At 66.1% G+C, this 24,822-nt stretch overlaps 13 protein-coding genes across 13 annotated transcripts; 5 read left to right on the top strand and 8 right to left on the bottom strand.

The window, feature by feature from the left end:
* The first annotated feature begins 19 nt into the window (after positions 1 to 19).
* V1510DRAFT_217878 (uncharacterized protein) lies at positions 20 to 1,580 on the top strand. The gene is made up of 2 exons (XM_066930488.1): positions 20 to 358; positions 441 to 1,580. Exons 1-2 carry the CDS (start codon positions 206 to 208, stop codon positions 1,488 to 1,490), a joined length of 1,203 nt encoding a protein of 400 aa, XP_066787497.1. The 5' UTR covers positions 20 to 205; the 3' UTR covers positions 1,491 to 1,580.
* Positions 1,526 to 2,558, top strand: V1510DRAFT_420993 (PRP38 family-domain-containing protein). The gene is made up of 4 exons (XM_066934544.1): positions 1,526 to 1,706; positions 1,754 to 1,797; positions 1,831 to 1,906; positions 1,941 to 2,558. The coding sequence occupies exons 1-4, from the start codon at positions 1,670 to 1,672 to the stop codon at positions 2,498 to 2,500; spliced, it is 717 nt and encodes a 238-aa protein (XP_066787496.1). The 5' UTR covers positions 1,526 to 1,669; the 3' UTR covers positions 2,501 to 2,558.
* V1510DRAFT_381614 (ribosomal protein S16 domain-containing protein) lies at positions 2,539 to 3,741 on the bottom strand. The gene is made up of 2 exons (XM_066931651.1): positions 3,057 to 3,741; positions 2,539 to 2,917 (listed from the first exon to the last, which is right to left on the bottom strand). The coding sequence occupies exons 1-2, from the start codon at positions 3,269 to 3,271 to the stop codon at positions 2,650 to 2,652; spliced, it is 483 nt and encodes a 160-aa protein (XP_066787495.1). The 5' UTR covers positions 3,272 to 3,741; the 3' UTR covers positions 2,539 to 2,649.
* Positions 3,742 to 4,934: 1,193 nt separating this feature from the next.
* On the top strand, positions 4,935 to 6,421 carry V1510DRAFT_420986 (kinase-like protein). The gene has a single exon (XM_066934543.1). It carries the CDS (start codon positions 4,969 to 4,971, stop codon positions 6,178 to 6,180), a length of 1,212 nt encoding a protein of 403 aa, XP_066787494.1. The 5' UTR covers positions 4,935 to 4,968; the 3' UTR covers positions 6,181 to 6,421.
* Positions 6,219 to 8,326, bottom strand: V1510DRAFT_420983 (Septin-domain-containing protein). The gene is made up of 4 exons (XM_066934542.1): positions 7,769 to 8,326; positions 7,054 to 7,735; positions 6,833 to 7,020; positions 6,219 to 6,772 (listed from the first exon to the last, which is right to left on the bottom strand). The coding sequence occupies exons 1-4, from the start codon at positions 7,980 to 7,982 to the stop codon at positions 6,693 to 6,695; spliced, it is 1,164 nt and encodes a 387-aa protein (XP_066787493.1). The 5' UTR covers positions 7,983 to 8,326; the 3' UTR covers positions 6,219 to 6,692.
* Positions 8,327 to 8,468: 142 nt separating this feature from the next.
* On the top strand, positions 8,469 to 9,449 carry V1510DRAFT_431513 (YjeF N-terminal domain-containing protein; the record flags this gene model as incomplete). Its single annotated transcript, XM_066935438.1, has 4 exons — positions 8,469 to 8,480; positions 8,511 to 8,585; positions 8,616 to 8,810; positions 8,841 to 9,449. The coding sequence occupies 4 exons, from the start codon at positions 8,469 to 8,471 to the stop codon at positions 9,243 to 9,245; spliced, it is 687 nt and encodes a 228-aa protein (XP_066787492.1). The 3' UTR covers positions 9,246 to 9,449.
* Positions 9,229 to 11,318, bottom strand: V1510DRAFT_420974 (major facilitator superfamily domain-containing protein). Its single transcript, XM_066934541.1, has 4 exons — positions 11,093 to 11,318; positions 10,632 to 11,041; positions 9,591 to 10,600; positions 9,229 to 9,559 (listed from the first exon to the last, which is right to left on the bottom strand). Exons 1-4 carry the CDS (start codon positions 11,155 to 11,157, stop codon positions 9,278 to 9,280), a joined length of 1,767 nt encoding a protein of 588 aa, XP_066787491.1. The 5' UTR covers positions 11,158 to 11,318; the 3' UTR covers positions 9,229 to 9,277.
* Positions 11,319 to 11,519: 201 nt separating this feature from the next.
* V1510DRAFT_420973 (CheY-like superfamily) lies at positions 11,520 to 12,272 on the bottom strand. The gene has a single exon (XM_066934540.1). It carries the CDS (start codon positions 12,188 to 12,190, stop codon positions 11,555 to 11,557), a length of 636 nt encoding a protein of 211 aa, XP_066787490.1. The 5' UTR covers positions 12,191 to 12,272; the 3' UTR covers positions 11,520 to 11,554.
* Positions 12,273 to 12,334: 62 nt separating this feature from the next.
* Positions 12,335 to 13,675, bottom strand: V1510DRAFT_449159 (uncharacterized protein; the record flags this gene model as incomplete). The annotated part of the gene is made up of 4 exons (XM_066935791.1): positions 13,339 to 13,675; positions 13,014 to 13,191; positions 12,871 to 12,977; positions 12,335 to 12,837 (listed from the first exon to the last, which is right to left on the bottom strand). Coding segments are annotated over exons 1-4 (876 nt in total), but the record flags the coding sequence as incomplete, so codon positions are not given.
* A 775-nt stretch (positions 13,676 to 14,450) lies between these two features.
* Positions 14,451 to 16,762, bottom strand: V1510DRAFT_217841 (uncharacterized protein). The gene has a single exon (XM_066930487.1). It carries the CDS (start codon positions 16,645 to 16,647, stop codon positions 14,740 to 14,742), a length of 1,908 nt encoding a protein of 635 aa, XP_066787488.1. The 5' UTR covers positions 16,648 to 16,762; the 3' UTR covers positions 14,451 to 14,739.
* Positions 16,763 to 18,406: 1,644 nt separating this feature from the next.
* V1510DRAFT_217779 (uncharacterized protein) lies at positions 18,407 to 19,852 on the bottom strand. The gene is made up of 2 exons (XM_066930486.1): positions 19,802 to 19,852; positions 18,407 to 19,772 (listed from the first exon to the last, which is right to left on the bottom strand). The coding sequence occupies exon 2, from the start codon at positions 19,558 to 19,560 to the stop codon at positions 18,655 to 18,657; it is 906 nt and encodes a 301-aa protein (XP_066787487.1). The 5' UTR covers positions 19,561 to 19,772; positions 19,802 to 19,852; the 3' UTR covers positions 18,407 to 18,654.
* V1510DRAFT_381594 (coiled-coil domain-containing protein-domain-containing protein) lies at positions 19,424 to 20,358 on the bottom strand. Its single transcript, XM_066931650.1, has 2 exons — positions 19,802 to 20,358; positions 19,424 to 19,772 (listed from the first exon to the last, which is right to left on the bottom strand). The coding sequence occupies exons 1-2, from the start codon at positions 20,243 to 20,245 to the stop codon at positions 19,623 to 19,625; spliced, it is 594 nt and encodes a 197-aa protein (XP_066787486.1). The 5' UTR covers positions 20,246 to 20,358; the 3' UTR covers positions 19,424 to 19,622.
* A 47-nt stretch (positions 20,359 to 20,405) lies between these two features.
* V1510DRAFT_420963 (kinase-like domain-containing protein) lies at positions 20,406 to 23,265 on the top strand. Its single transcript, XM_066934539.1, has 5 exons — positions 20,406 to 20,542; positions 20,682 to 20,768; positions 20,800 to 20,901; positions 20,932 to 22,658; positions 22,690 to 23,265. The coding sequence occupies exons 1-5, from the start codon at positions 20,478 to 20,480 to the stop codon at positions 23,163 to 23,165; spliced, it is 2,457 nt and encodes an 818-aa protein (XP_066787485.1). The 5' UTR covers positions 20,406 to 20,477; the 3' UTR covers positions 23,166 to 23,265.
* Positions 23,266 to 24,822: the final 1,557 nt, after the last annotated feature.

Genomic DNA, 24,822 nt, shown 5'->3' with positions numbered 1-24,822 from the left:
GTGGCTGTATCTAATCAGCCGATCTGCCGTACTTGTCTAGATGTCAGGGAATCGTCAAGTGAGGGTCAGACGATTACTAAGTTGAGTTAGCCGCTGAGCTACGGCGTAGTCGAGCGCCGTCAGTCGAGAAGAAACGTAAGAGCAGACCATCACCCGCGCAGGCCGGAACAGCAGTGAACGGCACAAAGCGCAGCAGGCGAGGACAATGAGCATCAGAGCGAGACTAGGACTGGCCCGGGCGTGGGCTGGTGCGCGGAGTGGCGCGGCGCTGCCGGCGCGGGCGCTGGTGGGCGCCGGCGTGGGTCGGCGCATGCTGGCCACCGTCACGAGCCCGGCGGAGACGGGCAAGAGCCCGACGGTAAGCGGCGGCGCGGAAACGGACGGACGGCCGCAGCTCTGCGGCCGTCTGCCAGCAGAGAGCGAACAGTGCTGACGGCCAGGGCGTGGTCTTTATGAACATGGGCGGCCCGTCCAAGCTGGACGAGGTCTACGACTTCCTCTACCGCCTCTTTGCGGACGGGGACCTGATCCCGCTCGGCCGGTTCCAGGAGCCGCTGGCCAAGTTCATTGCGTTCCGTCGGACACCGACCATCAAGCACCACTACGACGAGATCGGCGGCGGCAGTCCGATCAGGAAGTGGTCAGAGCTGCAGGCGGCCGAGACCTGCAAGCGCCTGGACGAGCTGTCGCCGCAGACAGCGCCGCACAAGCCGTACGTGGCGTTCCGGTACGCCAACCCGTTGACGGAGCACACGCTTGAGCAAATGAAGGCGGACGGCGTGAGACGGGCGATCGCGTTCACGCAGTACCCGCAGTACAGCTGCTCGACCACGGGCTCATCGCTGAACGAGCTGGCCAAGGTCAGCAAGCGGCTCGACCCAGAGGGCTCGATCAAGTGGTCCGTGATCGACCGATGGCCGACTCACAAGGGCCTGGCGCAGACGTTTGCCAGCAACATCCGCGACCAGCTCGAGACGTACCCCGAGGCCGAGCGCAAGGACGTTGTCCTGCTGTTCTCGGCGCACTCGCTGCCCATGTCGGTCGTCAACCGCGGCGACCCGTACCCGGCCGAGGTTGCCGCGACCGTCTGGGCCGTCATGGAGGAGCTCGGGTTCTCGAACCCGTACCGGCTCGTGTGGCAGAGCCAGGTCGGCCCTAGTCCGTGGCTAGGCGCCAACACGGCCAAGGTCGTCGAGTCGTATATTGAGCGCGACCAGAAGAATCTTGTTCTGGTGCCGATTGCGTTCACGAGCGACCACATCGAGACCCTGCACGAGCTCGACCTCGAGATGATCCGCGACCTGGGTGTACCGACCGTCCGGCGTGCCGAGTCGCTCAACGGCCACCCGATGTTCATCGAGGCCCTGACCGACCTGGTTCTGCAGCACCTACGCGAGGACAAGCTGCACACGCACCAGTACACGCTGCGCTGCCCGATGTGCAAGAGCGCGGCGTGCGGCGAGTCGCGCGAGTTCTTTGCGAACCAGTGATGTACCATAGTCCATAGACCCCCATTCTTCACGATCCCTGACCGGCCGCCCAACCAGCCGCGCTGTCCGCGCCCGGTGGTGGTGGCCGTAGCGCACGTAGCGCGCACCTAGACCACCGGTCCCAGCACTGTGTTGGGAGTGCGGCGCGCCGAAAATTTGACCCCGTCGATCCAGCACCGATGGCCGAAGAAGAGCGCGGGATCATCGTCGACAGAGGTAAGGCGCGCGCCAGAGCGGCCGTGCGGACAGAATCTGACTCTCAGGCGTCGTCCGCACCAGCGAGACTGTACACTCGCTAAACCCGGCGGTAGGTGGACGCCAACGGGCGCGCTGACCGCAGTTCTTGATCGAGAAGATCATCCGCGAGCGCATCTTCGACTCGCTCTACTGGAAGGAGCAATGCTTCGGGCTCTCAGGTAAGTTTGGGACGCGGCAGGGTGCTGACGGAAGCCGCCACGCTGTGCGACCGCGCGGCAGAGCTCACGTACATCGGCGGACAGTATGGCCAGCAAAAGCCTACACCGTTCTTATGTCTATCGTTTAAGATCATCGAGCTGCAGCCGGAGCGCGAGATCATCCTCGAGTATCTCGCCGCGGACGACTTCAAGTACCTGCAGGCGCTGGCGGCGTTCTACATTCGGCTGACGTACCCGGCTGTGGACGTGTATACACTGTTGGAGCCACTGCTGGCCAACAGACGCAAACTCAAGCTGCGCAACGCAAACGGGTTCCAGCTGACGTACATGGACGAATACGTGGACGCGCTGCTGATGGAGGAGCGGGTGTGCGACATCGCACTGCCGCGGCTGCCAAAGCGGATCGTGTTGGAGGACAACGAGGAGCTCGAGCCGCGGCAGAGCGCGCTGGAGAGCGAGCTAGAGGACATGGACGCCAGCTCGGACGAGGACGCGGACGAGGACGCGGACGGAGCCGCCGCCGACGCGGCCAACAGTCCGGCCGGTGGCGACGGTGCGGCCGGCCGCACGGGCTCTGCTGGCAGCGCCGACTAGCGGCGGCCGGGCAGGCCGGGCGGCGCGGAGAAGCGGCGCGGACCAGCGGCGCGCATATAGACGTCATGGTGTATATACTGTATGATACAATGCTTATGTACAACGGCGCCGCACGGCGCGCGGCGCGGCGGCAAAACGTAGCCGCCCAGCTACTTCTGGTTGGCCTTGGGCGTTTGCCGGAAGCCCGACTTTAGCGAGCGACTGGGGCCGGGGTACTGCTCCGGCAGCAGGCCGAAGAGCTTGAACAACCGGGCAACGGCGTCGGATGGCTGGGCGCCGACACCGAGCCAGTACTTGGTGCGCGTAAAGTCGAGCTCGACATTCTTGACCATAGGGCCGTCCTCACCAGGCGGCGGCGCCTGCGGGATCGAGTTATACGTGCCAATGACCTCGATGGGCTTGCGGCGGAGGCCAGTTCTGCACGTCAGCGTGTGTCCGGGTCGGCGGGGGGGGAGGGGGCGTGGCCGGGCGCCGATCGGTGGTGGGTAGCGGGCGCCGGCTATGCGGCGCCGGCGCGCGGTCGCCGTCGGCACCTCGGTCCCGGGCGGTCGCTTACCTCTGCGTGGCCACAACAATGTTGTACACAGGATTGTGCTTACGGCCCATGCGGACCAACCGCATGCAAACGACCATGGCTTCTTGCGTGCTTGTCCGGCCGGAAGAAAGAACGGTGAAAAGTTTTGCGGGCACGGCGTGGAGAGAAAAAGAAAGTGCGCCCCCAAGAACAAAGAGCCGGCGGCCGGGGACATGCGGCACAACCACCACGAACATGCGCGCATATGCCGATGGCCCGGTCGCGGGTGGCGCGATAGCGCCCCAGGCGGCCCGCCGCCGCCGCAGATATGCAGCCGGACCGCTAGGCCGCGCCCGTCTGGGCAAGGTCTCCGCGACGGCCAAGGCCTGTTAGCCAACGTCCCCTCCCTGTTGCCGTCCCCAACGAGCGCTGGTTGCTATAAAACACCCCGACCGAGTGTTGCGCGACCGCAAGTGACACGAACGACGCCGCCTGGCACGAACACCCCTGAGATCGCCCGCCGCGTGTCCTGTTCTGGACGCACGCAGCTGCAAGAGTAAGTACCGACCCACGGCGCCGGCTCGCCGCGCCGGTTGCGGCGCGCTGTATCAAGCGCAGCGCTGACCTGTCCAGCACCCCTGTTCAGCCGTCGTGCAGCCCGCCCGCGCACCGCTCACGAGTGCGTTCGCCGAGCCCGGTCGAGCCCGCCCGCCGTTGCCCCGAGCAGCGTCTGCCGCCCGCTGTGAGCCGTCCGTCCGCGGACAGCCAATGCACCCGCGCCTTGCGCGCTCTGTCAGCTGCGCTCGCGCCCACCGGCCGTCCGGCACGCCGATGACTGGCGCCTTCTACTCCTCTGCCACAGACTCCGAGACGCGGACTGCCGCCGTCGCCGCGTGTCTCGACCGATCCGTGGCCACCGACGCCCGATCCAGCAGGTGACCGAGCCGGCCGCCACTGAGTGCCGCTGTCTGCCACAGCGAGCGCCCGCCAAAGCCCAGAACGGACGCCGCTACGTCTGTGCGCCCGTGAGGCCTTTGTGCGCGTCGTCCCCACTACGGAACGACTGCCCCAACGGTCCAACACCCCGGAACCGCCCGGCCAGCCGTGTGCGGACATTCTGGTCCCGTGTTTGCAGTCGCCGCTGCTATTCGGCCCGTGACGCCCGTCACCGCCGGTATCCGGTCGCCCGGCCCCCGCCCTCGGCCCGAATCCGGGAGCGCTTGCTGTTGCGCGCCGCGAGTTACAGGACCCGCCGAACGAGCCTCACGCGATGTTGTTCATGAAAAGGCACCAAGACTCGTTCCCCCACCCGCAGGGAACGGCGGCCGACGAAGCCGACAAGGCGGATTCGTCGGTCGCGACCGGCGATGACCACGCTGCGGGCGGCGTGCCGGTTGTGACGATTGCGCGGCCGGCGCCGACCGCGTCGCGCTCGTCGTCGTCGCGCGCGTCGCTGCACATGCGGCGGTCCGTGTCGGCCTCAGCGGCCGACGCCGTGTACGAGCCGGCGCCGGTGCCCACCACGAGCGCGTCCACGGGTGCGTCGACGCCGATCGACATTGTGTGGCCGTCGCGGCGGCCGAGTACGCCGTCGCCACAGCCATCGTCGTCGGTGTCGTCGTCGGTGTCGCCAGCGCGCGGCGGCGCAAGCCTGCCGCGCTCGGCGTCGCTCTCGTCGCCGGCGCGGGCCGCCGCGGCGCTGGTCGCGGCTGCCCGCAAGGACCGCCACGGCCACTACGACTCGGCGCATGCTCCGGCCGGCCACAGCGCGCCAAGCCGGAGCTCGAGCTTCACGGCGTCGCTGCGATCGAAGCTGACGCGGCCGACGCTGCACTTGCATCTGCACGACCACCTGCACCACGACTCGCCCGAGCCTGTGCTGATGTCGGGCGCGAGCACCGGCCCGCCGTCCGCGGTGGGCTCGGGCCCGGCGTCCGGCGCGGCGTCGGCGACGATGTCGGTCGTCGGGTCGGCGCCGACGTCGGCGCCGCCGTCGGTGCTCAACTCGGCGTCGAACTCGTACTCGGACGTGGACTCCCACGTCGAGTACCCGCCGCTGTTCCAGATGCCGACGGTGGCGCTGTCGTCCAAATACTCGTCGACGTCAGTGCTGCCGCTGAAGAAGCACACAATCGGCAAGGGCGCGACGGCGACGGTGAAGATGGTCCACCTGATCAAGGACCACACCAAAGTCTACGCGGTCAAGGAGTTCCACCACTGCGGGCCGTACAAGACGGACTCGGAGTATCGCGCGAACCTGGCGAACGAGTACATGATCTCAAAGCGGCTCGAGCACCCGAATATCGTCCACACAGAGGAACTCTGTCTGGGCGGGTCGCGGCGGTGGTGCCATGTGATGGAGTACTGCGCTGGGGGCGACCTGTTCTCGCTGATCAAGAACGGGTTCGACGTGATGTCAGTGTCGGACCGCAACTGCCTGTTCAAGCAGCTGTTGCGCGGCGTCGGGTACCTGCACTCGCAGGGCATCGCGCACCGCGACATCAAGCCGGACAACCTGTTGCTGACCACGGACGGCACGCTCAAGATCACCGACTTTGGCGTGTTCTTTGTGTTCCAGCAGGAAGCCGACGGCGTGTCCAAGATGTGCTCGAGCATGTGCGGTTCCGAGCCGTACCTGTCGCCGGAGGTCTTTGACGGCCTACGGCACGACAGCCTGCTGTACGACCCGCGCATGCTCGACGTGTGGTCATGTGCGCTGGTGTACCTTTGCATGGCGTACAAGGGCCTGCCGTTCGCCAAGGCCGACGAGGCCGAGGACGAGCGGTTCGCCGAGTATCGCCAGAAGATCAACCAGTTTCACAAGGAGAACCCGACGGTGAAGTTCTCCAACAAGGAGACGACAACGCTGCCGTCGGTGCGGTTCCTGCGGCCGTTCAACGTGTCGTGTCGGCGGCTGCTGCTGCGCATGCTCGAGCCGAACCCCCACCGGCGGTGCACGATCGCCGAGGCGCTCAACGATCCGTACGTCGGGCGCATCGAGGTCTGCTGCGAGTCAGTCGCGCCCGACGCGACCCTGCCGACGACGCCGATCGACGCCACCCACAAGGACGCTGTCAAGAACTTCTCGCGGACGCCGATCAAAAAGTCGCACGATCACTTTGCGATCCTCGACAAGAAGAAGGTGATGGCCGCCTCGAGCGTCTAGCGCACGCCCTGCATTTCTAGAAGGCGGCCTGTTTTGTACTGTGTTTGGCCAAAGCCCATGTCTGTTGTCTTTGTATTGTTACGTTAACATGATGACCTCCAAAGCACTGCCGCCGGTCGGCGCCGGGGCGGCCACGTCCAGTCGTAAAGCGCACAGGTGTATTCGATAACAAACATACATTGAGCCAAGACGTCACAGAAACAGAGATTAAAAAATAAAGAGAAAACAGGAAAAAGTAAAACAGCGTGCAGCCGTACAAAAAAAAAGCCCCCCGAAGGCCTGCTGCGTCCGCGAGCGCCGGGACGGTCGCGGAGAGACAGGCTGAAGTAGTAGTGTATATAGTATACAAACCGATGGTATATATATGTATGTTATGTATCAATATATATACATTGCATTCTATTTGGTTTCGTTTGGTCTTGCTTTTGTGTCCGGGGCCAGGGCGGAGGTGTAATGGCGGCAGAGCTCTACACAGGGCCGGTGGCCAATAGAGTTCTACTGGCGGTCGGAGCCTAGACCTCCACGGGCGGGGTCGAGTTGGCGATCTCGGGCATGGAGGCCTCCTTGGAGGTGACGCTGGCGTCGAGGTTGGCTTGGGAATTAATATGCAAGCAATTACATAGCAAGGCCGAGAGCGGCCGCGCTCACTCACCCTTGGCAAAGCGAGCCTCCATCTCCTTGAGCTCGATCTCACGGGCGAGGAGCTCCTGGCGCTTCTCGGCGATCTCGCGCTGGACCTTGACCTCGATGTCGCGGAGCTTCTCCTCGTCGCGGCGGAGCTGCTCCTCCTTCATCATGTAGGACTGGTTGGCGAGCTCCTCGGGGTTCATGGTGGTGTTGCTGGAGTCAGCGGGCGCGGCGGGAGGGACGTACAGGGTGCCGTCGACGGAGCGCGAGAGGCGCTCGGTACGGTAGTTCTCGTACAGGAAGTCGTGGGTGATCTCCTTGAGGTCGGCCAGGTGGGAGCCGAGCAGGGCCGAGCGCAGGGCGACAAAGTCCGAGTGGCGCGCGTTCTCGACCTCGACGAGGCCCCACGGGTACTGGCGGGCGCGGACCTTGCAGCCGGCGACCTCGTGGATGTCCATCGAGCCGACGACGGCGAAGGGCAGCATGCGGCGGAGGGCCGAGTTCTCCTCGACGGTCTCCTCGTCGTCCTCCTCGATGTCGTAGGGGAAGTTGTAGATCGGGATCTTGTAGTGGTCGATGTCCTCCATGATCATCTTCTTGGACTCGGCGACCTCGGCCGGCGTGAGCGTGTCGGCCTTGCCGATGACGGGGATCACGTTCACGCGCGGCGACAGGCGCTTCATGAGCTCGATGTCGAGCTCGCGCAGGCCGTGGCCGGTCGGCGTGATGAAGTACAGCAGGACGTGCACGCGGTTGTCGCGGAAGCGCGGGTTGCGCTTGATGCGCGACTCCTCCGACAGGATGTCGTCGTACTGGTGCTCGAGGTAGCCCAGGATCTCCTGGAAGCAGCTCTCGTTGTCGAGGTTGTCGCCAAAGCCGGGCGTGTCCACCACCGTCAGCGACACGCGCGCGCCGTCCTCCTCGAGCTCTGTCCGTCAGCGCCGCGCCGCCGTCCACGTACCGACCGAGACGGGCTTGATCTTGATGCCCTTCTCGATGTGCGCGTTCTTGGGGTCGTCGTCCTCGCCGTTCTCGGTCGACGACTCGAGCACGCGCTTGCCGCAGAGCGTGTTGACAAACGTCGTGCGGCCGGTGCCGGAGATGCCGGCGACCATCATGCAGAACTGAACGCCCTTCTTGACGTTCTTCTTGCGGCGCATCGTGTGGGTAGACATGGTGGCGGTTGCGGGAGCCTGCGCGTCAGTGCGTCCGCGGCCGCCGTGCGGCTACCAAACAGCCCCTGCCGACGTACCTGGACGGGAAGCTCAATCTGTCGGCGCGGGTGGGCTGGTCGGAGATCGATCGGGTCGCCTGAACGCTGTCAAAGCCAAAGACGGGGAAGGAAAGGGGGAGAGAAGTGAGCCCTCGTTATTATGTGTATTATTGTTTCTTTCAAAATAAACTGACCCAGGTATTTTGGACTGGATCCCCAACTTTCAAAATAGAGGGACGCGTCCTGGGTGCGCTAGCAAAAGGGGGGCCTGGCGGGACAGGTGCGGCGCGGCGCGGCGGATGCGGCACAGCCGGCGCGCGGCGCGGGAGATGTGCGCGTGCGGCAGCGTGTACGCCGGGTAAGCGCCGGGCAGGTGGCTGCACAGGGTTAGGCGAGGCACGTGCGTGCCCGGGTAACGCCGCGCGCGCCGCCGCCGCGGCCGCCAAACATGGCCGCCAGAGTGAGTCCGTCGCCGGCGCCGCTGACGCAGTTCCTCTCGGCCCGCAGCGCGGCGCTGCTCGACCAGGAGCTCATGTCGACGGGCGCGTTCTCGATCGACCAATTGGTAGGGGCGCGCGGGGCGCGCTGACCGCAGATGGAGCTCGCCGGGCTGTCGTGCGCCCAGGCCGTCTTCCGCGTGCACCCGCCGGCCGAGCGGCCGCGCGTGCTGGTCATCGCGGGCCCCGGCAACAACGGCGGCGACGGCCTGGTGGCCGCCCGCCACCTGAAGCTGTTTGGGTACGCGCCGTCGGTGTACTACCCCAAGCGGCCGCGGTCGGAGCTCTACACGGTACGTACGCGGCGGCGCCGCTGACCGCAGCGGCTGGTGGCCCAGCTCGAGAACCTGGCCGTGCCGTTCGTGGCCGACGTGGACGCGGCCGTGGCCGACGCCGACCAGATCGTGGACGCCATTTTCGGGTTCTCGTTCAAGCCGCCGATCCGCGAGCCGTTCCCGCACGTGATCGCGCTGCTGGCCGCGGCCGGCAAACCCGTGATCTCGGTCGACATCCCGTCGTCTTGGGACGTCGACGCCGGCCCGCCCGACGGCTGCACGTTTATGCCGGCCGCGCTCGTGAGCCTCACGGCGCCCAAGCCGGCCAGCGCGCACTTCCGCGGCCGCCACTTCGTCGGCGGGCGGTTCGTCGACCGCGCGCTGGCCGCCAAGTGGGGCTTTGCGCTGCCGGACTACGTCGGCACCGACCAGGTCGTCGAGCTCACCGAATAAACTCCTTGATGTACCTACCCTAGCAAACAAAATCAGCGCCGCACGCCGGTCACGTCCAGCTCGACCTCGTCCGTGTACGCGGCCGGGTCGCGCAGCGGCTCGTGGTCGACGTCGTCCGCCGAGACGTCGTAGAGCCCGCCGTGGATGTCGGAATTGATGCGGAACGAAAACACAAAGAGCGTGACGTAGACGCCGGCGGCGACGTACATGACCGTGTTGGGGCGCCAGCCGACGGTGACCGCGTAGACCAGGTTGAAGATCGTGGGCGCGACGATGCGGGCGAGCGACTGCAGCAGGCCGGTGGCGCCGAGGAGCTGGGGTCAGCGGAGCGGCGGGGCTACTTACGGCTCCGATCGAGTCGCGCGAGACGTGCTTGGTCAGCGTGGACTGCATCATGGGCCCGGCGATGCCGCCGAACGCCGACAGCGCGCCCCCGGCCGTGAACTGGCTGCCGGTGGTGGCCATGCCGAAGAGGCAGTAGCCAAAGAACTCGGCCACGAGCGCGAAGCGGATCAGGATCACGTCGATGTAGGTCGCGCCGGAGGCCACGGCCAGCTGCGGGTAGCGCCACTTGAGGAAGCGCACGGCCAGCGGCAGGATGCCGAGCAGGATGACCACGCGCGACGAGCCCAGCACCGAGAGGAAGAAGCCGGTCTCGACCGAGGTCCAGCCGAAGCGCAGCTCCGAGTAGAGCATGATGACGAGCATGGCGCCCATCGCCGTGCACACGAACGTGACGTCCATGAGCGACAGCAGCAGGATGTTCTTCTTGACCGAGAGCTTGGTGCCGTCGTTGGGCCAGAGCACGCGCAGGGGCTCGACGATGTTGAGCGCGCTGTAGACGCGGCCGCTGAGGCTGCGCCGCGGCGTGTGCGGGTCGAACTGGCGGCTCAGGCGGTGCACCTCGCGCGCGTTGAGCTGGCGCTGCGCCGAGAGCGACTCGGGCACGATCGTGAACATGGCCACGATCGACAGGACCTGCATCGTGATCGAGCAGTAGTACATGTTGATCAGGTCGCCCGTGAAGCGCACGACGAGGCCGCCGAGCGCGGGCCCGACGGCGATGCCGAGGAACATGGCGCCGTGGAGGACGCCGAAGACGGACGCGCGGTTCTCGGGCGCGGTGCAGTCCGAGGCGTACGACATGACCATGGCCATCTGGACGGTGTGCGAGCCGGTCAGGCCCTCGACGACGGCCGCGGGGTACAGCAGGCGGTACGCGCCGGCCCTGGCGGACTTGGCGGCCACCAGCGCGAGCACCTGCGAGAGCATGGTGCCGGACGAGCCGATGGCGAGCACGGCCGTGCGGCCGATCCGGTCCGAGAGCAGCCCGAGCTTCGGGCACACGATGGCGGCTGGCGTCAGCGCCGCGATGCGGCTACGTACCCATGAGCGCCGACAGCAGCTGGACGACCAGCTGGACCTTGGACGTGGCGTTGTGGACCTCGGCGGTCTGGCACGAGCGGTCGACCTCGGCCAGCAGGCCGATCGCGGGGCTCACGCCCTCCGCGGTGCCGCCGTTCTCGGCGTAGTAGTAGCGGCACACGAGCCGCAGCATGAGCGAGACCTGGGGCGCGATCAGGCCGGCCTGGGCGATCGTCAGCAGCGAGAAGAACGGCAGGAGGATGAAGACGGACGGCCGGCGCCACCACGGCAGCGCGATCTCGGTCGCGCTCTCGCCGGTGGCGACGAACGAGGACGGCCGGGTGGTCGCGCGGCCGTGCGCCTCGCCGCCGAGCAGGCTCGTGGCGGGCGCGCCGGGCTGGTCGCGGTAGGGCGCGAAGCCGCGGGGGGGACTGGGGTCAGCGCCGCACGAGCCGCACGAGCCGCACGGCCGCGCCTCTCACCTGGCGTCGGCGCCGCTCAGCAGCATCTGCTCGTCGTCGAGCTCGTCTGCGATCAGGCTCGCCATGTTGCCCCCGTGTCGTGCGGTGCCGCGGGAATCCGGGAGTATATGAAGCCCGGCACTGGAGACGCCGGCGACGTAAGCCCGCACGCAAGAGTCGGCCGATCGGGCCTTACTACGTCCGCTGGCGCGGCTTACGAATGGGGCCGGCGGCGGAGACCGCCGCGGCCTGCGCGCTATCGCACGCTATCTCGGTCGCGCGCGCGGGCTTGGCGGGTGGCAGTGGCGTGCCCGGCCAGCTGGTCAAGGCGTCGGCCGGGGCCGCGATGATGCAAGATAAGGCGGGTGGGACCGGCGCCGCACGGGGTGCGGCGTGCCGATCTGTGGCGCGGCGTGGCGGCGTGGCGGTGCGCCGTGCGGCGTGCGGCTCATGCGATCACGTGTATTGTACAGGCAAAATGGTCTACTTGCGCTGCGCGCTCTTGCTGCGCCGGTTGCGCGCGCCCGTCTCGTCCTCGTCCTTCCACTGGCGCCAGCCGTCAAAGTCGATGAGCGCCTGCATGCAGCCCCAGTCGTTGATCTTGCGCTCGAGCCACACGAGCGACACCGGCTTGGTCAGGAAGTCGTTGCAGCCGGCCGCCAGCGCCTCGCGCCGGTCCGAGTCGAGCGAGCTCGCCGTCAGCGCCACGATGATCACCGGGCTCTTGAACTGCATCGGCGGCAGGATGTCCTCCTCCTTGACGGGGTCCTCGTTCTCGTCGACGAAGACGCCGATCTTGTTGCGCCGCTCGAGCCGCCGGATCTCCTTGGTGACCTCGATGCCCGACAGCACCGGCAGCTGGATGTCCATCAGCACCAGGTGGTAGCCGCCCTCGCGCCACTTCTCGATGGCCTCCTTGCCGTTCTTGGCCACGTTGGACCGGATCTTGCGCTTGCGCATGAACGCCTCCAGGATCTTCTGGTTGATGATGTTGTCCTCGACGATGAGCACCTTGATCGGCGGCACGATCCCGTCCAGCAGCGACACGACGGGCGACATGGCGCCGTGCTCCTGCTGGCCGCTGGCGCGGGCCTGCTTGCGCGAGCGCGCGGCCGACATGCGACTGCCCTGGGTCTGCGACGCAAACCCGTCGCCGGCGACGTGCTTGTCGGCCGGCACGGACGCGGCGTCCTGGGCGGACGCCTCGGCCGGCGCTGCGGCCGCGTCGCCGTCGCCGGCCGCGGCCGCCGGCGCGTCCGCCGGCTCGCTCTTGGCCTCGACCACCGGCGGCCCGTGCAGCGGGCTGTGGGCGTTGGCGGCCGGCGACGGCGCGCCGGCCGTGGGCAGCTGCAGCTGCGACCCCGCCATCTCGGCCGGCGACCCCGTCAGCTTGCGCTCGATCTGGTCTGCAATGTGCTGCAGCGGCTGCACGCTCGGCCGCACCACCGCCATCGGCGCCGGCGCCGGCGACTGCTGGTACGGATAGCCCGGGTGGACGCGGCCGCCGTAGGCCTCGCCGTAGAGCACCGGCGGCATGTACCCGGCCTTGGGCTGCATCGGAAAGTACTCGCCGGGCGCGGTCTCGGGCACGGACGTGGGGTACGCCGAGGACGCCGCGCTCGGAGGCAGCGGCATCGCCAGCGGCGGCTGGTGCGGCTGCCAGTCCTCAACGACCTCCACCACGAGGGCGTCGTGCATGGTCATGCCGTTCGGATACGTCTGGTCGAGCACCGTCCAGAGCACCTCGTCCGGCTGCAGGATGCGGTCTGCCGTCAGCCCGCCCGGCCGCGGCTGCCCACCTTGCTGCGCCGGCGTCTTGTCCGGCTGCGTGCTGGTTGGCCGGCTGCTGTGGCCGTGCGAGTGTCCGTGGCCGTGGCCGTGGTGCTTGCGGTGGCTCGAGTGCGAGCTGGCGTCAGCGCGGCTGCAGAGAACGGGCTCCTACCTGTCGTGGCCGTCGTGCGGGCTGCCGCTTGTTCCGTCGGCCGCGTCCGGGCCATGCTTCTTCCGCCGATGGTTGCTGCTTGGCGGCGGCGCCACCAGCTTGACCACCAGGTCCGGCGAGTCGTAGAGCCGGCCCAGGGTCGTGTGGAACTTGTGTATCAAGTACGTCTTGAGGTCGTCTGTGTGGTCAGCGAGGCCAGATCAGCCGGCGCCACGCCCGCGCCAGCGCCCGCAGCGCCCATCCAGCGCCCGCGCCCGGTCGCCACGGGCCCAGACCCGGTTCCTGCCGCCCGCCGGCGGCCGCCGCCGCGGCGTCGTCCACTCACCCACGATCTCGCCGTCCGAGACGGCAATCGTCGTCGCCGTGCCCTTTGGCCGGCGCACCCACACGCGCCGCTTCCCTCCGGCAGTCATCGTGACCGTCGCTCTTGCCGCGCGCTTTCCGCCTTCCGCGGCCGTCTCTCCCGGGCCCCTCGGGGCCGTGTGGTGCAAAGTCGGCTCAAGGCCGCCGCTGCCTTGGTCTGTGTGTGCTCCGGATGCGGGCACCGCAGCCCATCCGCAAGCTGTCTGGCGCTCTGGAGACTACCAGCGCCTGCCGCTGGCTGGATCTGTGTGCTTGCGACGGTGATGGGTCGGCCGCGATGGGGTCGATGGATGCCGGCTGTCCCGCGCTGGCAGCGAGGTTGGCGGCGGCGTGGCGGCGGTGGAGGCCGGGTAACGGGTATGCGCCATGACACCGCCCAGGCACCCGAACAGCTACGTGTGGCGCAACGCCGGACTAAGAATAAAGCTTGAGTACTCATACAAAATTACTTCGCCAATGCCCAGAAACGACAGGATCAAATGGTAGAGAGAACGATCAAACAAAAAGAAGACAAAAAGCACAAAACAACAAAAAATACTTGCTCCACTACATGCTTCACTTGCACCGGCACGCACATGACGACGTGACCGCGCACCTGCGCAAGATATGTTAAACAAAACCGATAGCAAACTGCAAAGACCGAGGGCGGTAGACCGCGCAAAGACAGGCGAGCCGGCCGGTAGAGATCCAATCAAAACTCGTCAAAAAGGAGCCACGCGGCCAGGAACCTCGATGCGCTCCGTATGCATATGGCTCTACCCGATCCGAATTCAATCAAACGTTTAGACACAACTTGTACAAGCATAGATATATCACACAGTCCCTATGATTTATCCCGAACCCGCCGGCGGCGAGCCGCCGGCTGAGATAAAGTAAACAAAAAAATAGAATATCGCCGTGTAAAATCTAGACTTGCGGCCGGCAGCGAGCGCCGCCGGCCGTGTTAAACAACGAAACAATCATATGCAGCTTATTATTTTTCAAATGATATGAGGAGAGAAAAATACAATGATACCGTTAACCATCCGTAGTAGCGCCAATTGATTAAAACTGAAAGGGAAGCAGGACCCGTTGAGCTGCTCATGAGATCAAAAATAGAGGATAATTCAAAAAGAACCGCTCGGCGAGATTGTAGTAAAACAAAAAGCAGCAACAAAATATTGTAATACAAAAAGCAGGCAAAACAAGCAGACAGCTTTGTCGTTTATCTTTACAGTCCACCGATCGTTGGAAAAACTCGAAACTCACTCCTGACACTGCGGGGCAATGAAATGATAGAAAATTCAGACGCAGAAATGAAGTCAAAAAAGAGAACAGAACTCAAACAAAACCGGAAATGAGGTCTCCAAAGAGCGTGTCGGCATCACTTGCCGACAAGGAAGCCCGGGATGGACGCGCCACCACCATGCGAAAGGCTGCCCTTGCGGTCCACGGTGGACGAGCCGGCGTTGCCGTTGAAGTTGCCGGGCCCGCCGCCGATGTTGCCGTTCGTGTTCATGCTGCCGTTGCCAGACACGCTGTTGACCATGTTGTTGCCGCCCATGACGCCGTTCGAGATCGAGCCGTTGTTGCCGTTGCCGTTGCCGTTGCCACTGCTGTTGCTGTTGCTGTTGTTGTTGTTGCTGTTATTGTTGTTGTTGTTGTGCGACGTGTTCGAGCGCACTCCAAGCGGGTTCTTCGAGAACGACAGCCGGATTCCGCCCTTGACGCTGTTGGACAGCCCACGGCCGTAGAGCTCGTTGAGCGCGCGCGTGGCATACGCGACGTCCTCGAACTCGACAAAGCACATTGGCCCGTTCATCTTAGTGCGGAAGCACAGACGCTTGTAGCCACGCTGCCGCGAAAACAGCGCCTTGAGCTCGTCCTCGGACGTGTTCATCGGCAGGTTTCCGACGTACAGAGTGTTGCACGGCGGGTTCTGGTCGGCCGGGTTAGCCGGAGGCAACACACGCCCACCGTTCTGCAATGCCTGCAGCGTGGTTGCGTTGTTGCTCGGGCTGAACGGGCCGCCCGGGCCACCAACCGCGTTCTGGGCACCCGCCCCGTTGCCGTTCGGCGAGCCACCTTGTCCGTTGTTGAGTGCGCCGTTGGCCGGCTGGGTGGGCACACCCTTGCCACCGATCGACAGGCTCGAGAACGCACGCGTTGTGCTACCCGGAGCCGAGCCGTTTGGTCGGCGGCCCTTCTCACTCGGCATCGGCCACTGCTGGCCGGGAGCCGACGGCGGCGGGCCCGCCGTGGTGATGCCGGTGCCTAGCGACTGACCAGGCGACATCATGCCGGCGGTGGAGCCGACCGGACCCTTCACAGAGCCCGTTCCAGCGCGCGAAAGCCACGCGACCGGGTCTTTCACCATGTCCTCGTACTCCTCATCGTCACGACCAGCAGACTCGAGCAGAACGGACTTGCCCGTCACGCGCGGGAACCCAGGGGCACCGGGGGCAGCTCCAGGCGGAGGCGCGCCCATGGAGCCGATCTGGGCACCCACAGCGTCCGGGAAGGACCCGCGCGGCGACGAGGGCGAGAACACGTCGGGGTAGAAGTCGGTCGGGTGTCCAGCCTTCTGGCTGAGGTCGATCGCGGGGCCGGGCAGGCCGGTCTCGAACTGGTTTTGCGAAAAGTTGAACTTCGAGGAAGGCTTGGCGGCACCCGGGGGTCCAGGCACGCCGGCCGGGTTCGTCGTCGACTGATTCTGAATGGAGCCGTTGATCGGGTGCGGGTTCGAGGGCGAGGAGGAGAGCGGGCCACCAGAGAGGGCGGCAAAGGGCGGCTTGCCGGTGGATGCAAAGTTGAAGGGCTGGTCAAAGACCGGCTTCGCGAGGAACTCGCAGATGAGGGGTCCGCCCGAGAGCGGCGAGCCCACCGCCGAGGAGCTGGTGGCGCCATTCGCAGCTGAGCCGTGTTTGGAGCCCTTGTGCAGGTCAAAGATGTCCGAGCGCGCGATGAGTGTGTCGTGCGCGTCACGAGCAGAGCCGTAGCCGCGGAAGTAGACGATGCCGACGGCAGACGCCGCCGGCTCGTCCGCCGGCAGCGGAATCAGTTCGCTCTTGACATAGTCCTTGGCGAACGTGAAGATCAGGTGGAACTCCCGCGGGGTGAGGTCGCGCGGTAGGTTCTTTATCCGGACCGGGAACAGGGCGTTCGGATCTTCCAGAGAGACTGGCGATATCGGCCGGAAGGGCGAGAGTTCGGGCGAGAACGACGGCGCGGTCATGGTGGGTGTGTGCCGGGGTCTACCAATTGTCGATATCGGCACGGCCGTCGTGGTCATCAGGGTTCGCCGGGTCGAATTGTCCTCGTGGGCTTCGTGCGGGTCTGGTGTTGACGCCAACTGGGACGCACACGCGTTTGTATATGCCAATTATTCCCTTCTACACACTCAAATCAAGCGCCGGGTTGCATCCAGTCGTTGCTGATTGCTGCACAGAGACCGTAGATCGTTGACAGGGAGTCGAGTGGGGTTTGATCGTGGAACCTGCGCCGGCGGTTATGATATAGTGTTTATAATGCGATGAGATGAGACGAGATGAGGTGGAAGATATGCGTTGCAAAAAAGAAAAGGGGGAAAAAAGTCAGGAAGGGAATTCGAGGGAAAACAGGGAATCCGGGTGAAATCGAAAAAATTTAGGGCTAGATTTGTAAAACGTTAGGGTTTTATGCCGGGTGTGCAGAAAGAGGAAAAAAAAATTGGCAAAAAATTTAATTTTAGGAATAGAATCAGAGAGATTTCGTGATTACGGAAGCGGCAGCGGTCCTTACACGTGCTAACCTACATGTGGCCTAAAGTTGCCCGATGGACCGGTTTGCAGTTTGCCCGATTGGGCTAGCAGACTGGCGCAGATGTCGGGCGGGGCACGGTGTGGCGCGGCGGCCGTGCAGCCGGTGCGGCGACGTGGCCGCGTCGTCGCCGGTGGCGGCGCCTGGCCCGCGCGGGCGGCGGTGTCGGAAGGGCTGAACGGTGCGCGAACAGCGATGCCGCGAGCGCCAGTCGACGGGCATGGGCAAGTGCGCCCAGAGTCGGCAAGCGTGGGCAAGCGCAAGCCGACGGAGCAAGCGCGGCGGGGGCTAGGCGAGCTGGGCTAGGGGCGCCGACTCGAGGAATGGTGCGTCGCACAACGGCGGGCGGTGCGACGCGACGCACGGATGCGGCCGCCCCGAACAGGGTGGCGCGACGCAGGGATGCGTGCGACCTGCAGCGTCGCGCAGTGGTCCGGCCGGGGCCTACGATGGCGCGGCGCGACGGTGCGCTTGTGTCGCGATGCGCCCGCTCGGGCCTAGGCCAGCGCTATTGTGCGGACATGCAGGACGCGGCTGCGCGCGCTGCAGGCCCGGCTGTGCGGGGACTAGCGCGCTCCGGAACGGAATGGACGACACTAGCGTCCCGCCGGCGTGGCCCCGAGGAGGGCGCTAGTCCGGATGTGGGCGGTCTGGATACGAGCGGTGCGCGCCGGCCGGTACCGATCGGTCGGCGTGCGAATCGCCGGCCGCCCGACGACGGACGCGCGACAGCCATGCGTCCGGCTGCCTGCCGGCGTGCCCACGCAGGCCGGGCCAGCTGGGCGCGCGCTGGGCGCTGGCCAGCGCTAGCCGGCGCATAAAGTTCCCGTGCCGAGTCGGCTCGCTTGCTAGCGGTGGCCGCCTGTCAAGGCTCGGCGCACAGGGGCGGTGACGCATACGCAGCAAGAGCTGCGCGGTGTAGACGGTTGTGGTGCATATGCACGTGGGCGTATGGCGTAAACGTCACACGGCGTGCGTCTGTTCGTCCCAACTAGGAAGCCAGATGGGCTGCCACAGTGCGCCGGCCGCGCGCGGACCGCGACCCGACGGCTCAAGAGGGGCGCGGGCACTCGCGGCAGCAGCGTGGGCGGCGACCGCGCACGCCTCCAAGCCGGCGCGACGCGTCCGCGGGCGCGGTGGGCGCGGCTGTCGCGCGTGGGCGCGGCTGTCGCGCGTGGGCTGCCGCGCGGCGCGCGTTGCCCGGGCGACGCAAACGTAAACAAACACCCCAAACTGGCATGGCCCCGCCGCCTGTCAGCGTCGCCAGGGGCAGCCGCAGCCAATGGCTCGGCGCCCGCAGCGTTGCCATGGCAATGGCCTCGCCCGATCAGGCACTTTGTTTACCACCTACCGGGGCTGCGCGGCCCCGTACCTGGCAGGCCACGACCTATAAATGGCACCCGCAGCCAACCCCACCGGCATTCGCTCACACATCTCGCTTTTTGCTATCTAGTTTTGCTGCGTCCTGCCCGTGCAGAGACGCCGTCGGAGGATACTTTTGCTAAGCAATCTTCTTTTTAGGTACCGGATCGAACGGCCTCGGATCCCCGGACTCGGAATGCGCGCCTCGACTCTTGTCCGCGCGGTCGCCACCGCCCTGCTCGCGGCCGGCGCCGCCGCCTCGGCCGCCTCGAACGCCACCACCGGCATCACGGCCGTGCAGCCGGCCTCGGCCAGACTGACGTCGCTCTCGACGGTGACCCGTCTGGCCACGCTGGCGCCGCCGCGCGGCCTGGTGGCCGCCGAGAAGCTCGAGGACTGCGACTGCACCAAGACCACGACGACCTCGTCGTCGTCGTCGTCGTGCACGACCACGTCCGCCACGCCGTCGGCGTCGGCCGTCGGGCTCAACCTCAAGACGCCGTCCGACGTCGAGGGCTGCACGACCGTCACGATCGACTGGTCGTTCGACGACTCGATCGAGTCCGAGACGTTCACGCTCGAGGTCATGTCCACGTCCGGCTCGGTCGTGACGACCGTGCAGAGCGGCCTGGAGGCGTCCAGCGGCAGCGTGACGTGGTACGTCGACATCTCCGAGGGCACGTACTACCTGGTGGCCACGCTCACCGACTCGGGCGACCAGGCCTACTCGGGCCGCTTCGACGTGACCGGCGGCAGCTGCTCGACGACGTACACGACCTCGGCCACGGCGGGCGCGGCCACGACGTACTACGGCGGCGGCAGCGGCGGCGGCAGCGGCGGCGACACCACCTGCGACTGCACCACCACCACGTCCTCGTGCACCACCGCCTACACCTACACGTCCAACCCGTCCGTCTCGATCACGGTCGTGTACACGTCGGGCGCCCGGCCACTGGCCGTGCTGTCCGTGCTGGCTGTCGCGGCCGCGCTGGTCGTGTCGTGGGTCTCGGTGGGCGTGATGTAAAAGGTGCTGGTCCGTGGTCATGAACTTTTGGTTTCTTTTGGTTTCTGTGCCGGCCAGCCGGCTTTTGGTCTTGTATACTCTGTTTAATAGTCTTGGATCCCTGTCTGGCCGACGAGCGCGGCGCCGGCGTCGGCGGGCTCGTCGTCGAAGTACGAGTCCTGGGCGTCGCGGCCAATCTGGTCCATGTCGTCCCACTCGCTCGAGTCGTCGACGGCCGCGTAGTCGAAGTCGGTCTGGGTCAGCGCGCACGCGAGGGACTTACGTCGTGGCCGGCCAGGAACCGCTGGCCCATGATGCGCTCCCACAGCTCGCGGGCGGCGCTCTTGGACAGCTCGTCGCCGTCGTAGAAGACCTCCTCGTCGGTCTCGGACGGCGGCCGCGGCTCGTGCGCCTGCTGCAGCCGCTCCTCGGCCCGCTGGAGGTCCTCCCAGATCTTGCCGGACCAGCCCTTGGTCTGGATCTCGGCCTCGCGCTCCCGGGCGCTCATGTGCTGCCGCACCAGCTTGTCGTAGAGGCCTGGGTTGGCGTCCGAGAGGTTGCTCGTGAAGTACTCGTCGTGCCGGCGCATCAGGTACGTCAGCCGCCGGTTTCTGACCGCGTTCGTGGGCTTTTTGGCGCCCGCGGCGTCGTGTTTGGTAGCCGCGGCGGCCGGCGATCCGGCCGTGTCGGCGCTGCGCGCGTCCGCGCGGTCTGGGGGCTCGGCCATGGGCAGCCCGCGGTCGTCGGCGTCTGTGCACCCGGTTTCAGCGTGTGATCGGCTCTGGGGCGCTCTCCCGGCCGGCTTTTGTGCGGTCGGCGGCGGTCGCGGCAATTTTCCACCTAACCACCATGTTTGGCGATGGTCCCAATGTCCACTTCACCTCCGTCGAGGGGACGTTATCATCAAGCGGAAGCAGCACGAGCCCACGGCCGCCAGACGACCGCCAGAGACGGAAACCATGGAGGACAAGACGTTCACGTTCTGTCTGTCCAAGGACATCCACCTGCCGGTGACGCTCAAGATGTGAGTGGACGACGCGGGCGCCGAGCAAGCCGCAGCGACGGCCGCGGCGACGGCCGCCGCGGCCGCCACGGCCGCCGGGCCCGCCCAGCGCGCCGGCTGCGGCCGGCGCCGGACCGCCTTCGCAGGCGCTGACCGGCAGCGACCACCTCGAGGGCACGCGGCCGCCGATTCCGTTCACGGAGCTGATCGAGAAGCCAGAGCTCAAGCAGGTCGGATCCAACATCAGGTAGGTCGGCCGCGGGCGCCGCTGACGCCAGCGACACGTCGGACCTGTTCGTGACGGTCCAGCTGTTCGCGGACAATAAGGTGCTGACGGCGCCGGTGCGGACGTCGCACCGGAACCCAAAGTCGGGCCGCAGGTATGGCTCCCCTCGAGCGCGCTCACGCAGGTGGAACGAGTGGCTGCAGCTGCCAATCACGTACGCACAGCTGCCGCTGTCGTCGCAGCTCGCAATCACGGTGTGGGACATCGCCGGGCCGCGGCGGATCGTGACGTACGGCGGCACGACGGTGCGGCTCTTCCAGACCAAGGACCTCACGCTCAAGCAGCGCCAGCAGAAGCTGCGGGTGTGGCTCGACCGCGAGGCCGACGGCATGACGCACACGCAGACGCCGAGCGAGACCGAGACGGACCGCGACAGCCTCGAGTCGCGGATCAAGCCGTACGAGACCGACAACGGGGTGGTCGAGTGGCAGGACAAGCTGGCGTACCGGCAGCTGGAGCAGCTCAACAGCGCGTCGGCCCGGCGGTCCGAGCACTTCATCATCGTCGAGTTCCCCAAGTTCGACTTCACGGTGCTGTTTTCGGACCTGAACTACGTCTCGATCGACCCGCCGGAGGTGTCGCAGGTCGTCGAGGACGACGACGAGCCGATCGTCAAGATCTACGACCCCGACTCGGTGCTGGACAACGTCGAGGAGATGAAGTACCGCAAGCTGCTGCGCAGCCACCGCAACCGGCTGGACCGCGAGCTCAAGCCGAACCCCAAGGCGCGCGACGAGCTCAACGAGATCATGAACTACTCGCCGGTGCAGGAGCTGACGGCGGACGACAAGAACATGGTGTGGAAGTTCCGGTACTACCTGACGCGCGACAAGCGCGCGCTGACCAAGTTCGTCAAGTCCACGTCGTGGGACGACGCGAACGAGGCCAAGCAGGCGACGGAGCTGCTGTCCAAGTGGATCGAGATCGACGTCGACGACGCGCTGGAGCTGCTGGGCCCGACGTTCAAGCACCCGGCCGTGCGGTCGTACGCCGTGGACCGGCTGCGCAAGGCGGACGACGAGGAGCTGCAGCTGTACCTGCTGCAGCTCGTGCAGGCGCTCAAGTTCGAGCGGATCCGGTCCAACTCGGGCGACGTGGCGCGTAAGTCGAGCCTGGCGCGGTTCCTGGTCGGCCGCGCGGCCAAGAACGAGGTGCTGGGCAACTACTTCCACTGGTACCTGGCGGTGGAGAAGGAGGACGGCGACAGCCGCAAGCTGTTTGCGAGCGTGCTCACGCAGTTCCTGAACACGCTCGGCGGCATGCCCAACGGCTACGAGCGGCTCAACACGCTGCGCCGGCAGAGCAAGTTCATCTCGACGTTCGCGTCCATCTCGCGCGAGATCCGGTTCTCGAAGGAGTCGCGGCCGAAGAAGATCGACTTCCTGCGCCGGTTCCTGTCGGACGCCAAGAACGAGCTGCTCGACTTCGAGCCGCTGCCGCTGCCGCTGGACCCCAAGGTCTCGATCGTCGGCGTCGTGCCCGAGGAGTCGAGCGTGTTCAAGAGCAGCCTGCTGCCGCTGCGGATCACGTTCAAGTGCGAGGACGGCGGGCTGTTTCCGATCGTGTTCAAGAACGGCGACGACCTGCGCCAGGACCAGCTCGTGATCCAGATCGTGAGCCTGATGGACCGGCTGCTGCGCAAGGAGAACCTCGACCTGAAGCTGACGCCGTACCGGATCCTGGCGACGGGCGTCGTCGACGGCGCGATGCAGTACGTGCCGTCGATCTCGCTCGCGGCCGTGCTCGGCGAGTACCACACCATCCTCGCCTACCTCAAGGAGAACCACCCCGACCCCCAGGAGCCGCTCGGCGTCGCGGCCGAGGTCATGGACACGTTCATCAAGAGCTGCGGTAAGTGCGCGCGCGGGCCCGCTGACGCCAGCCGGCTACTGCGTCATCACGTACCTCCTCGGCGTGGGCGACCGCCACCTCGACAACCTGCTCATCTGCCCCGACGGCCACTTCTTCCACGCCGACTTTGGCTACATCCTCGGCCGCGACCCCAAGCCGTTCGCGCCGCTGATGAAGCTGCCGATCCAGATCGTCGAGGGCATGGGCGGCGCGTCCTCCGAGAACTACCAGAAGTTCCGCAACTACTGCTTCACGGCCTACACGACGCTGCGCAAGTCGGCGAACCTGATCCTCAACCTGTTTGCGCTCATGGTCGACGCCAACATCCCCGACATCAAGATCGAGCCCGACCAGGCCGTGAGCAAGGTCAAGGAGAAGTTCTGCCTGGACATGAGCGAGGAGGAGGCCATCGTGCACTTCCAGATGCTCATCAACGACAGCGTGAGCGCGTTTTTCCCGATGGTCATCGACAGGCTGCACAACTTTGCGCAGTACTGGCGCACGTAGCATGGCAGGGCCGGTTTTGGATGGACTACTGTATAGATAGAATTGATTGACTGCACAACTTTTAACATGAAAACTTTTCCCGGACGCCGTGTATCAAGAACCCAAGCAAATGCACTAGCGCGGCGTCGACGACGGCCCGCGGAGGATCGAGCGGCGGCTGAAGGTGCGGCCGGCCGCGCCCTGCGCGGCGGCCTGGCCCGGCGCGCAGAGCGTGAAGGTGCGCTCGACCTTGCCGGTGGCGGAGGTGTGGACGGAGCCGACGGCTGTGGCGGTGCCGGGGCCCGTGAGGCGCACCGTGCGGGTGTGGCCGGGCGGTGGCGTCTGCAGCGCCTGTGTGGCGAGTTTGATGCGCGTCTCGACATCGTCCTTGGGCGCGAAATACCCGTCCAGGCTCTGGGACGACACGATTGACGGCGGCGTCGACGCCGGCGAGAATGCCGGGGACTGGCTCCTCGACGAGTCGGAGCTGGAGCACGGAGAATTAGACATTGTGGGATGCGGTCGGGGGGAAGATGGATGGCCGACGCCAGACGGCGGATCGGCTCCTTTTATTTGTCTCGGACTGGCCGGCGTTGACTGTATGAATCATTCAAGCCTGCAGCGCTAGGCGTGAGAACTTGCTACCGAGACTCGTGCTGCGGTCGTGTGGTGAAAAAATCTGCTGGTCGAGGTTAGAGTGTCAGGAGAATGAGTCAACAGGACTCGAGGCGGTTGTCCGACAGATCCGCCGAGACGGCCCCGAAGATGCGCCGGCTGCCTATAATGGCGGGGTAGCGGCACACGGGACGGAGCTCAAGCCCCGTACTTGCCCGATTAGGAACAAGGGCGGCGGCGCGGAGCAGACGGGCCGAGGACGGCTACACGTGACGCGGTCGCCACGCGGGGGTAGTCACGTGACTAGCGGCCGCGGTCGCGCTGGCCGTTGTCCTCTGGCCGGCTGCGCAGAGGCGACCGCCGGGCAGGGGAAGTTCGGGGCGACGAACCTACTGCCGGAGGTGGCGGGGATATGGACATGGTGGACACAATCGGGGACGGGCCTGTACACGGTGTGAGTGCGGCCGGGACGCGACCTGGATTTGATCCGCGTACTACCCGGTGTGACCTGGACACGACCCGGACACGATCCGGACGCGACCCGGACGCGACCCGGACGTGATCTGAGCGCGACCCGGACACGGCCCGGACGCGACCCGGACGCGACCCGGACACGACCCGGACGCGACCCGGACGCAGCCCAGACGTGACCCGTACACGACCCGTACACGACCTGAACACGACACGAACTCGACACGGACACGGTCCAAACACGACCCGGACCCGACCCGGACCCGACCCGGACATAAGCGGTACACGACCCGGACCCGACTGGTGCAAGACCTGGACTCGACCGAGTGCCCGGACACGACCCGCACGCAGTCCGGACGCGGTCCGGATGCGACCCGAACACAACACGAACACAGCCTGGACTCGACCCGAGCGAGACCCTGACGCGAGCCAGACCCGGCCGGCTACGACTTGGACACGACTTGTCCTCGACCCGGGCGCGACCCTGAGCACGACCGACGCGACCCGTCCACGACCCGGTCGCTATCTGGTACTGACCCCGCGCCGCCGTTGAAGAAAGCTGCCCGTCAGACAGTGCTGGGTCATACCCGGC

Source organism: Dipodascopsis tothii (genome assembly GCF_038497935.1).
Source record: "Dipodascopsis tothii strain CBS 759.85 unplaced genomic scaffold V1510scaffold_28, whole genome shotgun sequence".
Classification (NCBI taxonomy): domain Eukaryota; kingdom Fungi; phylum Ascomycota; class Lipomycetes; order Lipomycetales; family Lipomycetaceae; genus Neoaidaea; species Neoaidaea tothii.
The sequence above is the reverse complement of the archived record's forward strand: the minus strand, read 5'-3'. Positions and strand labels throughout refer to the sequence as shown.